The sequence below is a fragment of the Lissotriton vulgaris genome, unplaced genomic scaffold (assembly GCF_964263255.1).
Source record: "Lissotriton vulgaris unplaced genomic scaffold, aLisVul1.2 SCAFFOLD_2577, whole genome shotgun sequence".
Lineage (NCBI taxonomy): Eukaryota > Metazoa > Chordata > Amphibia > Caudata > Salamandridae > Lissotriton > Lissotriton vulgaris.
Genome location: NW_028250136.1, coordinates 58,077 through 72,564, shown reverse-complemented (window position 1 = coordinate 72,564; position 14,488 = coordinate 58,077). Strand labels below are relative to the sequence as shown.

General features: G+C 44.6%; 1 protein-coding gene and 1 pseudogene across 2 annotated transcripts in view; both read right to left on the bottom strand.

Annotated features, from left to right (window-relative positions):
• The window catches only part of LOC147663345 (tRNA (cytosine(72)-C(5))-methyltransferase NSUN6-like), a 103,443-nt gene that overhangs the window by 50,531 nt on the left and 38,424 nt on the right, over nucleotides 1–14,488 (bottom strand). For both annotated transcript variants that reach the window (XM_086950507.1, XM_086950506.1), the window contains one exon: nucleotides 2,065–2,146. In XM_086950507.1, the coding sequence (XP_086806633.1) occupies nucleotides 2,065–2,146 (82 nt within the window). The remainder of the gene's footprint in view (nucleotides 1–2,064; nucleotides 2,147–14,488) is intronic.
• Nucleotides 10,285–11,624, bottom strand: LOC147663346 (coiled-coil domain-containing protein 32 pseudogene; annotated as a pseudogene).

Sequence of the window (14,488 nt, the reverse complement as noted above, 5' to 3'; positions counted from 1 at the left end):
TACAAATCTAGCAAAGAACAGACTCAGAAGAGATATCTCACTTGTCGACTATACAGAAACAGCATGGGAACAATACACCGATTTTAATAAAGGATTCTTTTTCTTTTTAGGTCCCGTCCAAAATAGTAAACTGATACGCAGATTAACTAGAACCCTTGAAGCAGTAGTGAATGAAACTGCCTCCGCCTTAGGTAACTTAACAGAAGAGCAGTCCGCCATGCGGGTTGTTGTTCTTCAGAATCGTCTTGTTATTGACGTCATCTTGGCAGATAGAGGTGGAGCCTGTAAGGTCATCGGGTCAAGTTGCTGTATTTTCATTCCCCAAAACGCACCATCTGTATATCAAGCTATTACACATCTTCATAAAATTGCAAATCTGATACATCAGAATCCAGGCACCTGGACTTGGTCCGGTTGGTTCTGGACAACGTTGACAGCTTGGGGATGGAAGATCCTATCCTTCCTAGGCATTGGCCTAGTCCTAGTATTCAGTTGCTGCCTGTGCCTACAGTGTGGGCCAGCGATTTGTGGACTGTGTGCCACATCATGCATTGAACATTCCAGTTTCCTCTCAAAACGTGAAAGAAAGAAAGAAGAGCAAATGATGTTACAAGAACAAACTGATCGATTCATGAGGATCGATATATCATGAAGGGTCCGTAGGGAACAAGGAGGGAATGAGGAAATATAAATTTTATGGTCAAGATTGTGTTCCCTAGCGTGTACCCCACCGACTCCATGTACCAGCTTAAAGTGCATGTAACTTCCCTCCTGTGCCAGCTACGAAGACGCAAATACATTTGCGTCCAACGTTAACATGTCCTCTTTCAGACCCACCCTGAATGGGTTGAATAGTCCGTTCCTAAGTATGCTATGCCAACGTCTTTTTGTAGTGTACCTTACACGTTTTTCAGCTCTGGCAAAGTAGGCCCTGAATTTCTGCCATCGAGCCATTTTTCTGGCTTCTGACTCTAAAATCCTCAGCCCCGGCTGCCTCTGTACCCGTGAACTCTGACTTACTTCCAGCGCGGCCCACCGTGCTTAGCTCAGCCTGCTGCCTGCCAAGACTGACTATAACCTTCGAGTTATCTGTTCCGCTCCTCGAAAATACATTCCTGCCTACTAGCTTCAGTAAACATCTCCCTCATCTGTAGAGCAAAGGGCCAACCTGTCTCCGTGCAAGTAATTCATAGCCTCTGTTACCATGCTCCCATGGAAGGCCCATGCCCCCACGCTTCTCATGCAGACACTCAGGCGCTTATACACGCACTCACAGTCAGTATAGATTAGCTTCTGCCCCAGAGACCTTTCCCTCCAGATAGTATGGTTCCCAAACATCAGATATCAGATATGATAGAAGTACAAGTTGATCTGACATGCCAGACTTCTGTCTCTTTCCGTCAGTGTAAATGTCAAGTTTCCTGCACCCTCCAGTCTCACGTCAATCACACGTCATGCAGCTGCGCGCGCATCCAAGTTTCCGATTTCTGCTGACATTGCAACATTTCCGTCAGTGCCACCCCTTCTGTGACACCTATCTGGTGACGTTTCTAGCACACACCTCTAGTTCACGCCTAGTTCACGCCTTCTGATTACGTATTACTAACACATGGATATTGTTATCTTGTCTTCTCTCAGCTGTTACGCCTACCACATGCTTTTCTATGACAATGAATTAAGTATATAAGCTATGTACTGTCAATAAAATGTGGTGCGCACTCTTCTATCCCTTCCTGAACCCTGTGTGGTTGCGGGAACATGATAGCTAAGCCATGACCATTCCTTTTTAAGGAATAAAACCCCTAAGAACTCTAACACCACGGACTCTGCCTCCTTCTTTCCGATTGAGTTATTATTGATTAAGTACTTACCTGCATAGAAATTATGATAGTAAATTAAATATTTACCACACTAGTACCAATTTAGAGGTTGCTTTAGGCCCTTAGATTTCAGAATGGACAAATTAATGGAGAGATTTTGAGCCATTTATTAAATTTAAAATGTTTCATTTTCCTGCAAAATGACTTCTTTCTGTACAAGTTGAACTAGAAGTAGAATGATTACCTGTAGAAACAAATAGGATGGAAGTAGATTGTCGAATGATGGACTGAGGTACACTGGTTCTGTCATTCTTATGCCTACACCTCTGTAAAAATAAAACCTCATTAGAAAAAAGAGAAAAAAAGGTTGAATTCAGCAATTCTGAAAACAATGCAGAGAAATCCCATTAGCCAAACCTAAAAAATCATAAGCAATACCTTTATTCTATATGTCCCCAACCTGCAAAGTTCAAGTCAAACTGTTTAACAAAGACATAAAAAAAGCTGTGAAATTTTGAAGGCATGTAATATGGGAGCCACCAATGGGCCACCGACTTATGGTGTTATCTGCTTTTTTCTGCCGGGGACGTTTTTCTGCTTATGTACCCCAAATGCATTTCATATATTCATTTTGTTGAGTGCATATTTTTTGTTATGAACACATTTTGCCTTATGTAGTAGTAGTAAACATGTATTTTGGGCCAAAGACCATAAAAGTGCAATATAAAAACAAGTGTACATTCTTAGCAGCAGTTAAAAGGGTGAGTTATGGCTACACAATCAGATACGACAATCTGTGTGTATATAAAGTGCATTTGTGTTGCGAATCAATTAACAAATGTACATCCTCAACAACAATGAAAAGAGCAGCAAAAGCCACACATTCAGATACCACAAAATGCGCGTATAAATATATTAGTGTCGCGCATCAATTAACCCGTTCGCCGCGCGGCAAATTCCGCCGCTGTGCTAAGTAGGGCGGGGCTGGGCGTGGCGCTCGAGTACCCAGGACGGCTCCCGGCTGTCATGAGTCACAGTAGGCATGTGCTCAAGACGGCCGGGATCCGTATGAACTGATTAATTCTCCCGCACAGGAGGGGAATTAATCGCGTGTGGGTGGAGCGGCAACGTTCGGACGGCTCCCGGCCATCATGAGCATACACCTATTGTGACTCATGATGGCCAGGAGCTATCCTGAGCATGGAAGGAGTTAACATTCAAGCATAATGCAAGGAAATAAGCAATCATGGAACAGTATAATACCCATAAAGTCGTAGTAACAAATGAAGTGCATAAAGAGGAAGCACATACGATACTTAAACACTGAGCTAATGCAAAACTTTGATGTGTGCACTGTTGATAGCCTGAGGTCATTTTAAAAGGAGCCCCGGGTTGCAAAACTGCTTCTAAATATAAATTGCGCCCAAACTCGGCTTTGGTGCTAGGGGCACAAATGTATAAACTACGGAATTGTGGCATATTAGGTAACCCCAAGGTCTCCCCTAGGTGTCCCTGGGGTGGGGTGGCGGGGTCAGGTACATATAAGGAGTTTTAGGCAGGGCCCTTATAAAAGTAGTTTTATAGGACCTGGTGTTGGAGAAATAGGCCATTTCATTTCCCCATTGTTTATCCTCAGCCACATAGGTTAACATTGCTGTTTATGAATTCATAACTACAGCAAGGGACACCAAACAAAATCATTCAAGGATTTAGGAGAATGGTATTGATAAATCCAACAATATGATGTTGTTGAATTTATCCTAAAATGTACAGAAAATAAGTTAGAAGACCTTCTTGTCTGTAAGCCAAAATGTCGCCTCCCAGAGGTCAGTCCTAATTGAACAGTTAAGTGGATTAAACAGGCAGCTTTTATGAAGTGATAAGTGGCTCCTAGGGAGAAAGGCTATCTCTTGTAAGAGGACCCTGCTCTACAAGAATGTCAAAGTAGGGAGGATGGGTTGTAAAGCATTAGCATCAAAAGGGAGAAGGGAACAGGCAGATAGATACAGCCAGGTCCATTTACGCCGTTCCACTCTGAACACAGCCAGATGGTAGGATTAAGGAAGGAATTTGCAGACGTAGGAGGGAGGGAAGCTATGTGAGGATATTCATAGAATATAAAAATGCAGGTGTGGGATTTAGCACTAGAGTGTATTAACATCAAGCGAAAAAAATGCAAGCAATTCTAGCTTAACCTTTTGAAAAATAAATGTTATGTCTTTACTTTAAAAGTGTACATCTGGGAATCCCTCCCACCTTTGCCAAAGAGCTCAGTGTTACATACTTTTTGAAAACTTTACATCTTATAGGCATTAGAAGGTCACTCTGATTCCTGCCGTTCTTTCCACGCTCTGTCCTGGGGTTGCTGAGACGCCGAGGATCACCTTTCTCGCCTGATTACTGCTTGCGGAACCCGCTGCGCGGGTCCCGCTTCGTCGGAGGTGGTCGCCCATCAGCGCTGCAGAGGGAAACTTGCTTGTGACTGCGGGGACCTGCAGGGCTGCGAGCGTGTTGTGGGCGCAGGACTTCAAGTCCCAGGAGCGCCCACAACTCCCAATTTCCAACACCTGGGACGCTCTCCCTGCAGGCTCCTCCCTTTCCTCTTCCCTATCGGATGACATATCTACTATAGCAGATCCCCGCGGCGCGGGAGGGCGCCGGGAGAAGCCCGGGACAAGTCGGGACCGTCTGTGGCCGTCCGGGGACGCACGAGGATGGGACGGGCTACCCCCCCAAAGCTTTACTTGTTTACTTGGATTTTATTGGACCCAGTCTGTAAGGTAGGCTCTTACTCATGGCTGCTAACGCTGAGAACTCCAGCATGGTGGGGACCAGTAAAAAAACATTGGATAATTATTTCCCAAGGGTTTCTGTGGACTTGGACAAGGATGACTCACTACTCGAACGTAGGATTGAACGTCGTCGTTCCATTGAGTCCCTGAAAAATAGACCATGTACTGATCTGGCATCCCCATCCACTATGTCGGACATTATTACTGACACACCTTATGAAGATCCATTATCTTTGGATAAATTTCCTTTACTCCTCAGAAGTACTCCACCGCCCATGAGCTCCTTATTGATTGTGTCTTCACCTAATGTTCTGTTCTCATCTGCCCCCAGTCCCACTCCTAATGTAGACAATGCTCCAAAACCTCCCCCTAAAGAGCCGCCCAAAAGGATAGGCAGACCTCTTGTTACGTCCATAGCCCATGGTCCACCGCCTTCTAAAAAGAGGAGGGGGTTAGGAGCTCCTCAACGAGGTAAGCTTAGTCATACCGAGTTTGGTAAGCCATCAAAACTTAAGACCACTGGCGGTACTACATCTAAAACTTCGGTAACAACTGATACTATGCCCATAGCAGTACCAGTTCCAGACCTACAACCTATACAACCCATTAACACCCGAGGGAGGGAAATTGAGGCTGTCTCCACCCCAAGTCCAGTAACCACTCCCTCTATTAATACCGAGCAGAACACTGTTGAGCAGTTGCTCAGGTCCTTCATGCTGCCCATTCTGGATATCCTAAAAAGGGTGGAGCACCGACTAGGTAATCTGGAGGCACTGTATGCTGATAAGACAAGTGTGCGCATGTCCTCCCCAAGGCCTACCATTGTCCCGACAACTCTACCCCAGATTCCTACTGTCCATGCTCCTAACCCGCCGGTTTCAAACGGCTCTAACAGTGGCAATAATGGAGCAACTAAACCCCCTGTTAGTAACAAACAGAGCTTTGTAGACCCGACCAAGAATCCTGCTAAGGCAAATACTGTAACCAGTAAGCCCGTGAATAACAACCAGCAGAAAAACTTGGTGTCGCTACAGGCCCAGGCTCCTGTCCAAACAGCATCAAAATCTACGGCCCAGGTTGTAAGAGATCCCCAGAAGAGTGATGCTAATTCTATCACTAAGAGCCAGCAACCGGGTAGGGGGAGGTCTGCAAAGCCGAGAACGATAAACTATATGGTCCCAATGTTGAATTACCCCCAGAGTCGCTACCTTTCGTAGTTGTACTCACAGGTGTCCCCCCATTAGAAGCAGGCAGAAAGGAGGGCCATCCCCAACTCAAGAATAAGATTTTACATTGGTTAGGACAAAACAGACCACTCCCATATTACATCGACGGGGAGATAATTCATGTTAGACGCCTGCCTTGGCTGGGCACTAGGGAAAAAAATATTGAGGGAGACATAGTTGTTATCAATTTCAGGAACCCAGAAGCAGTTAGGTCCATACTAACAGGACCCCCTAGGAATTTGAATACTGCTATAGTTCCATACGACCTAACTTATTTCTATCCAAGGTCGTATATGACCCCTGTCCTCTACACCGGGGGGTTAACTGACCCCAAAGATATCAGGAACATTCATATGCCTCCCACTAATAGTTATATGTGTCATCTCCAAAGGCCTTTGCCTACCAGGAATAATACAGAGTGGAATATAGTCCCTGCCAGCGGCCGCAGTTTGCCCTTTGTGGGGCTAGAGCATCTGCAGGGGACTAGAAATATGGAGCACCCGATTCCCTTTACCCCACTGGAAACCTTGAACAGATATGGCGCCCTTTCTGGCCTTGATGGTTGCGATTGACTCCCCGCTATGGCTGCCCCCCTATCTAAAGATTTAAGAGTTGTTGGAGGGGGGCTAGTAGAGGAGGTCTCCCAGAGTAGGACAAGGTTTCCAACTACACCTCTGCACTGTGCCAGATCCCCTTTAAGTATAAATGAGGTTAATTGCACCACAACCAATCATGAATTCACTATGATGCAGACGAGGCCTGAAGTGGGTGACCAAATTGTAGAAAATATTATATCCCCGAACCAGTTAATTGACCAGTTGTCTCGTAGTGATAAAAATCTATTGTTGATATCATGGAATGTGGCGGGCTTGGGCGCTAAGCTAGATAATATGGAGTGGTGTGACTATGTGGATAACCATGGTATCTGTATATTCCAAGAGACATGGGCCAGGGTTATCCACCACAGAATGGGTTTTGCCACCTACGCTGAGCTTGCAACCAAGGGTCCTAGAGGCAGACCATCTGGTGGACTAACAATATGGGTGGGTGTCCATCTTGGGTTCTCGGTTAAAAGGATTAATACCAATACTTGTGATATATTATGTATCCTCCTTACTCGTCCTAGCACACCCAAAATAGCGATTATTAACATCTATCTACGCCCTGTCTTGGGGGGTGCGGTCTCCCATACTCTAGAGTGCTTAACTGCTTTATTACAATCCCTCTCAAATGATACCCAGGTGATAATGGGGGGGGACTTTAATTGTCATTATGAAACACTTGGGGGGGTTCCCCAAATAACAACGGACGAGGATGATGCCTGCCGGATCCCGCCCCCAAATGTTTATCAAACTAAATCTTGGTCACCTTTGGCCATGCAGCTCACATCATTGACATATACATATTCACTCAGAGCTTGCAATGGTCGCTTCCCGGGGGATAGCCCAGGAAGGAGTACCTATATTGGAATGGGCAATTCATCAATAATAGATTATCTTATGGTTAGTATGTCTTTATGGCACATGATTCGATATTTCCATGTACCTGACCGCTCGGAAAGTGACCACAACCCTTTGGTAGCAGATCTAGAATTGCCACTTCCCGATGGGGAGTATCAAGTTGATGATATGCCCTCCAGTAACATTAGGATCTTACAGGGTGGCAAGAGAATCCGTTGGGCCTCCATTAAATCATCAGCAGATAATTTAGCATCACTGTATAATAGTGTCACTCCCCAATTAGAGCGACTAAATACACTGCTTGAAAGTGCCTACACTCTTGATAAAGATGCTAAACTTTTAAACATACACAATGACTTAATGCTCGCCCTAGCGGTAAGCTTCTATAAATCGGTAAAGCAGACTAACCGACAGGCTCGTGCCACAAATCCCTGGTATAATCAGTCTTGTAGGAAGGTGAAGACTATTCTAATTTCTGCCCTAAAACAAGGCCATAGAGCTACCATTATGGTCGCAAGGAAAGCCTATAAGAATCTCCTTTCCCATGCAAAATCCGAATGGGAAACTGAGAAGTGGCAGGCCATTAAACAGGCCCTATTAACGAAAGATGCCCGAACCTTTTGGAACTTGGTTCATACCGGGAAACCAGAAGGTAAGGCAAAGATCGATCCTAACATCGCTGAGGAAGCCTGGTGTGCATTCTTTGGTAAACTTTATTCTAGCCCCGCTCCCCAGCATAAAGTACCACCAACCACGTCTCTGAGTTTGGTCCTTGGATGTCCTTTACCATCCTTTACCATGTCGGAAGTCACACTTGCAGTCCAAGCACTAAAATGTAACAAGGCCCCAGGGTTGGACAAGATCCCTGGTGATCTTTTCAGAGAAGAGCCGAAGATCTGGGTCCCCTACCTGACCGTCATATTTAATGCTATTCTTGACGGTCAAGAGATCCCAAATACCTGGTTAGGGGCCGAAATCATCCCGATTTATAAAAAGGGATCACCGTTGGACCCATCAAATTATAGGCCAATCAGTCTTATTGATGTCACCCAAAAAATCTACGCCAAACTACTTTTGCAACGCTTGCAAGATTGGATTAGTGAGAACAACATCCTCTCCCACCTGCAAGCAGGGTTCCGTGCCAAAACATCCACCATCGACCAACTACTACGGCTCCAGGTATTATACTGGAAGCATGTGGTTATGGATGGGGGTAGTCTTTACCTGACATTTGTGGACCTCAAATCCGCATTTGACATGGTGGACAGGAACCAACTGTGGAGTATATTAACAACAATGGGCATCCCACCCTACTTATGTCATCAATTTAAAAGACTCCACGAAGGAGCCTATGCAAAGGTACGTTATGGCAAATATGGCCAGCTGACGAGAGCTTTTCCTATTGAGAAGGGAGTTAGGCAGGGATGCGTACTTGCCCCAACTTTATTTTCCCTTTTTTTAAACGGCCTTGTCGATGACCTAAATAGTGTTCATAACATTGACGCCCCTAATCTAGCTGGTGGCAAATTCCCTGCACTTATGTTTGTGGATGACACCCTGCTGCTCTCAAAAACACCTATGGGGATGCAGCGGGTGTTAGACCAATTCACCAAATTCTGTAGGAACAGGAATTTGGTGATTAACATAGACAAAACAAAGTATATGGTGTTCAATGCCAATGCAATAAATTGTCCACGTCCGTTAATGGATGGACGACCCCTGGAAAGGGTAAATAATTTCACTTACTTAGGTCTGACCTTAAATGATAAAATGAGTTGGGTAACCCAAATGACTAAGGCTAATTTAACCCTTTCTCAGTCTACGGGTGGAATTCTCAAGGTGCAGAAGTCTTGTGTCCATAAAGTAGTCAGTGTTCCACTGGAAATATATAAAGTCCAAACCAGATCAGCCACCCTTTACTGGGCTGAACTCTGGGGCCACTGTCCAGCGAGTGAGATTAGCATAACAGAGAATAATTTTATTAGACATCTGCTCTCCTTACCAAAAAACACTCCTCTAGTTCCTTTAAGGTTGGATTTAAACTTGAGGCCCATTGCAGAAACTATTGCCTCACGCCCGCTCCTTTATTGGCGCAGATTGTGGAGCGTCCCGGAGCTTGAGTGCTATAGAGAAGAATTGAAGATTGTGATGGCACGCCCGGGTGTAGGGAGGATAAAGTGGTTATCCTTCATAAGGGAGCAGGCGTCTAGGATTGGCATGGAGAACCTCTGGTCCAACCCGGAGGACACATGCAAATCTATCTCAAAGAAAACCCTGGCTGAGTCTATAAAATATTACAACTTAGAAGAGGTCCTTCGATCAGCCAGGTCTTCTAGTCTCACTGACAGCTTTCTGGATTTTAAAAATGTCTACAGCTTCGAGAAAGAATTAGACATTATAGAACCTGTCTTAGCAAAAAAACTGTATCTACAGTTTAGATATGGCTCACTACCCCTCCACTCTTACACTGATAAATGGAAAGCGGGTCCAGTTCGCCCCTGCCCAGGTTGCAATGATCCAAATGAATCCCTAATCCATGTGATTTTGTTTTGTCCTGCTTATTCTGTTAGCAGGAAAAAATGGATTATACAGCTGTGTGTGAACCTAGGAGTCAGGAACCATGTAGAGTTTTTTAGAATTTTAAAAACTGATACTAATACACTAATAGTTACTGCTATTGCCAAATTCTTGTTTTCAATGTGGTTAATTAGACGGAGATTGATTCGGTAGTACCAAGCTACTCTATTCAGTAATACTATGCTTCCACTGTGTTCTGAATATTTAATCAATGTATTTTCTTGCTTTAGTGTTTTTTTCATCACCCTATAAACCACATGCTAACTGCTTTTATTGCAAAAATTCAAAATGAGATTCAACTGTGTATTATTTTACTATTGTAAATGTATTTTTCTACTTGATGTACTTTTATGGTTCTTAAACAAACCGAAATAAAGTTAAATTGATGATGATGATGAAAAATGCAGGTGTGGGATTTAGCATTAGAGTGTATTAACATCAAGCGAAAAAAATGCAAGCAATTCTAGCTTAACCTTTTGAAAAATAAATGTTATGTCTTTACTTTAAAAGTGTACATCTGGGAATCCCTCCCACCTTTGCCAAAGAGCTCAGTGTTACATACTTTTTGAAAACTTTACATCTTATAGGCATTAGAAGGTCAAAAAGGTATCTCTGTTCCAGCGTCTCGCAAATGTTGCTATAACTGGGGAGAGATGCGGTAAAAAGAGGACCTCTATCATGGCTTTTATGGGTTCTAAATACATAGGTACCCATGCAACATATGAAAACGAAGGAATGGATGACAATGTGCAAACCATACTGCCTGCATTGTATATACAAGTCACCTGTTCTAAATGGACTTCATTTTCACATAAAAGAAGCCCCCTAATGCTATATTAAATCAATGCAGGTATCCATGGCGAGACCCAATAATCTAGGAGAACCGCTGCTTCAGGACAATAAATGGAGCACACGATTTAGGATGTCTGTCCAAAGCAGGCCCATGCGGTTGTGTCAATTGATGCTTTCTCGATTCCAAAGAGAATATTCTTAGTGCTGTTGTCTCTGGGTGAATCAGTCATACATCCTACACACCAGATGGCCACTGTCGACTGTATTCAATTTGCCATGAAGGCCAACCAGGGGCAAAGAGTCACAATGTTTATCATGTGGCTCACTGCTCTACATGTGGCAGCTCTTCGGAATCATCTTGCTTCTCTGCACTGGACAGTGGCGGGATCAGGCACTGCACCTCCTCCACACTGACTGCAACCTTATCTGGCTGGAGCCACCTCTTCAGATGTTCCAAGGTACTCTCATCACATTCGTGATCGTCCACGAAAACCTCGGACTGAAATGTTTCCCTTAACAGTCTGTCCCAGTGCTCCTTTTTTGCTTGGGCGAGTGTGTGCAGCATGTCCTTGGAGGTGACTTCCTGAGACAATCCTTTAATTCTGCGTAGTCTTCTTTCTAAAGAAGCTAAATAGACTTCAGAGTCCTGTAGTGGAGCCCATGGCTTCAGTCCATTGTGTAACCCCGGTGCAGATGTCTCATCGAATGGCGCAGCATTTAAATCACTCTGTGTTTCTTCAGAAGATGCATTAAATGAATCTGCAAAGAGTTCGTTTGTAACATCCCGGCTTTCTGGATTTGGTAAACTGGAGCAGATTTCAGCCCAGAGCTCCTGGCCTGGCCTTGTAACAGCAGACTCAATGCCCTCAATCATTTTCATTGAATCTTCAACTGGAGAACCAATCTGTATTGTGAAGCCGGGTCTCCTGGAGCACTAGAAACGCTCGGACCAGCCTACTCCGGCTAGCTATGTAAATGAGCCATCCTGGAGGTTGGTTTAGTTAGCTCTGGCGTCTCTGCTGAGCTTTAGCCATATTGAATTTGGAAGACTAGTGCATTCTGGGAAACCAATGAGCCACACTTTAGAGGAAATGGTCATGCTTTGGGGTGTTGCCCTGCACCTCATTGGACAGGAGAGCCTTCCTGCTTGGCCCCAGAGAACACTGAATAAGTATCTGAGAGGAGCAGAGCCTCTCGGATCTGCTGCTTGAAACAAGAGAAGAAGAATGGTACAAGCTGGAAGTTTGATTTACTCCAACCGGGCCCTGCACTCTGACTGACTGCACATGTTGCACAATCTGGAACTACAGCCCTGTGGACCTAACTTGCTTCAAGAGGAACAAAAGTGGACTCACTGCAAGCTACAGGCTAACAGAGTACACCTGGACTATCACCGCCAAGAATATCCTGCCTGGAGTATCTACAGTGAATTTGTAAGAGTTTTGTCCAAGTCGATTGGGGAAATAAATTCCCAAACTACCATGGACCATCTTGGAGATTCCAGACTCTTTGGTTTTGTTTTGGGATCTTTTGATGCCAAAAAGAAACTTTAGGAAGAAGTTCCAGAAGTTTGCAGCAACTTTGGAAACAAGCATTTGCAATGCAATAGGTCTCGCATTTGCGAGAATTTGAGCTATTGGCATTGTGTAAATGACAATGCCTTTTATTTATGCGTTTAAAAACTTGCAAGCTGTGCGTAAACAAGCACTTTGTACTTATAGTCCTTCCTTATAAGAAGCAAGGCTTGCAGTCTGTTTTACTGCCAGCCTTGCTTTTCGTAAGCAAGGACTATGCGTACAAAGTGCGTGTTTATGCACCGGTTGCAGGTTTTCAAAACAAATTAATAAAAGGCATAGTCATTTACAATGACAATAGCTCCAAATCTCGCAAATGCGAGACCTATTGCATTGCAAATTCTTTTTCAGGAGTTAGTCACTTATGTGCGAATTAGTATAGGGGAAAACCTTCTGCTATGAGACACACTGATGGGTGGTTGGGTGAATGAGAGGTGACTTTGTACGAGTTAGGCACTCAAGTGTGAATTAGAGTAGGGGACAACCCTCTGCCATGAGTTACGCAGTGATGTGTGGGTGAGTGAAGAAGGGGTGCCTTTTTCGGGAGTTAAAGGGAGAAGTGTGAATTAGTGCAGGAGGCAACCCTGTGCCATCAGTGACATAGTGATGTGTGTGTGTGAAGGAGAGGAGACTTTGTCCCGAGTTAAACACTGAAGTGTAGTGTAGGGAACCAACGTTACTCGTGTCCTGTTCATAATGGCAATCCCTCTCGCACCCCCAGCCCGTTCACTCATTCTGAGCACTCAGTCATCCCATGCACACTGAATATCACTCATTTTATTTGCCCGAGCCACCTCTCTTCTCGCTCAGAGTGTTTCCTCAGGCTTAAGTGCCAGATTCATATTATTTCTGATAAGTCTGACTGTGGCTTGTGTGCTTTTTTTGACTGCAATTGCACCACAATAGAAAAAATTCTCCCATCCGCTTGATGTTGGAAAACCGTTTTACCACAAATGGATCACTTGAAACACGTATTATTTGTTGGTGAACTGCAGTGTTTGATTTTACTCAGGAATTGTGGAAAATATAAATTGCCAAACTAGTTACAGTAAATATGTTTTAACTGTCAGGTTTGAATTCCCATCTGTCCCAGCAGTTTCCTTCTGAAGTGATTACTTTTAATTTCACTTTGAACGCTTCAAACAGAGACGTTTTCAACCTCCACGCCAGGGTTAGTTGTTTGCATAAGTTATGCCAAACAATCACATTGCAGCTGGTGCCAGGGGTGGTGACAGACCCCCAACCCCGGTGTGTTACACCCACCTGTACTGGGTGTCACTGAGAAAGCCAAGGTGTCAACTGCCCTGGCTGGAGTTAGCAGAGGATGGCTGGGCCCGCCGGGGTTCAATATCGTGACAGAGGGGTGAAGCGCGCACCCTAAGGTGGCATCCACGGAGGCACCAGACTCGGAGATGAGCGTAAGGTACACGGCGTGATATGCAAAAAGCAGAACCTAAACAAATATTTGCTGGATTTTCTCGCTGTCAATTGTTTGATAAATTCACATGTTTTTCGAGGGGCAAAAAAATTAATTGTCATATGCCCTCTGGTGCGGCACGCCACGTATAGTAGCTGTGAAAGCACCAGTGAGTGGGAGTTAGGGGGTAATTTAATGGGTGAAGGGGTGACTCTCGGGAATTCGGCAACCAGACATAATAGCCTATTTCGTAGTTGATGTCCACCTGTCTCGTCTTTAACGCAGGTGTGTGTTGTACAGTGCTTGGCTTCTCTCCCGAGCCAGCACTCTAGATCTCACTATGTATTCCAAGTTCTGGAGCTCTTCCCTGCCCTGTTGGCAGTTGGAGTTCTGGTCAGACAGGGAGCTGATCTACTTTCTCTGTGCTGCAATAAAGCTTTGTATCAAGCTTACCTCCACCTCGAGGGTAGCCTTAACCTCATTGCGTAGGGCAAAGGGCACTCTTCTTACCCCAGGTCCAATAACCCTGTTTCCATTGTCGAAAATTCATCTGTGGAGGATATTTTGGTCAGATTTAAAAATGTGTTTAGGGACCAACTAGGTGAGCTTATTGGATACACTCATCGCATAATTCTTAAGGAGGGCAGCTCACCTGTACAACATAAGGTAAGAAGAGTGCCCTTTGCCCTACGCAATGAGGTTAAGGCTACCCTCGAGGAGATGCTCCAAGGAGGCATTATCGAACCTATCGAGGCGTCTCCTTGGATTTCGCCTGTTGTGATCTCGCAGAAACCAGATAACAAGATCAGGTTCTGTGTGGATCTTCGCTC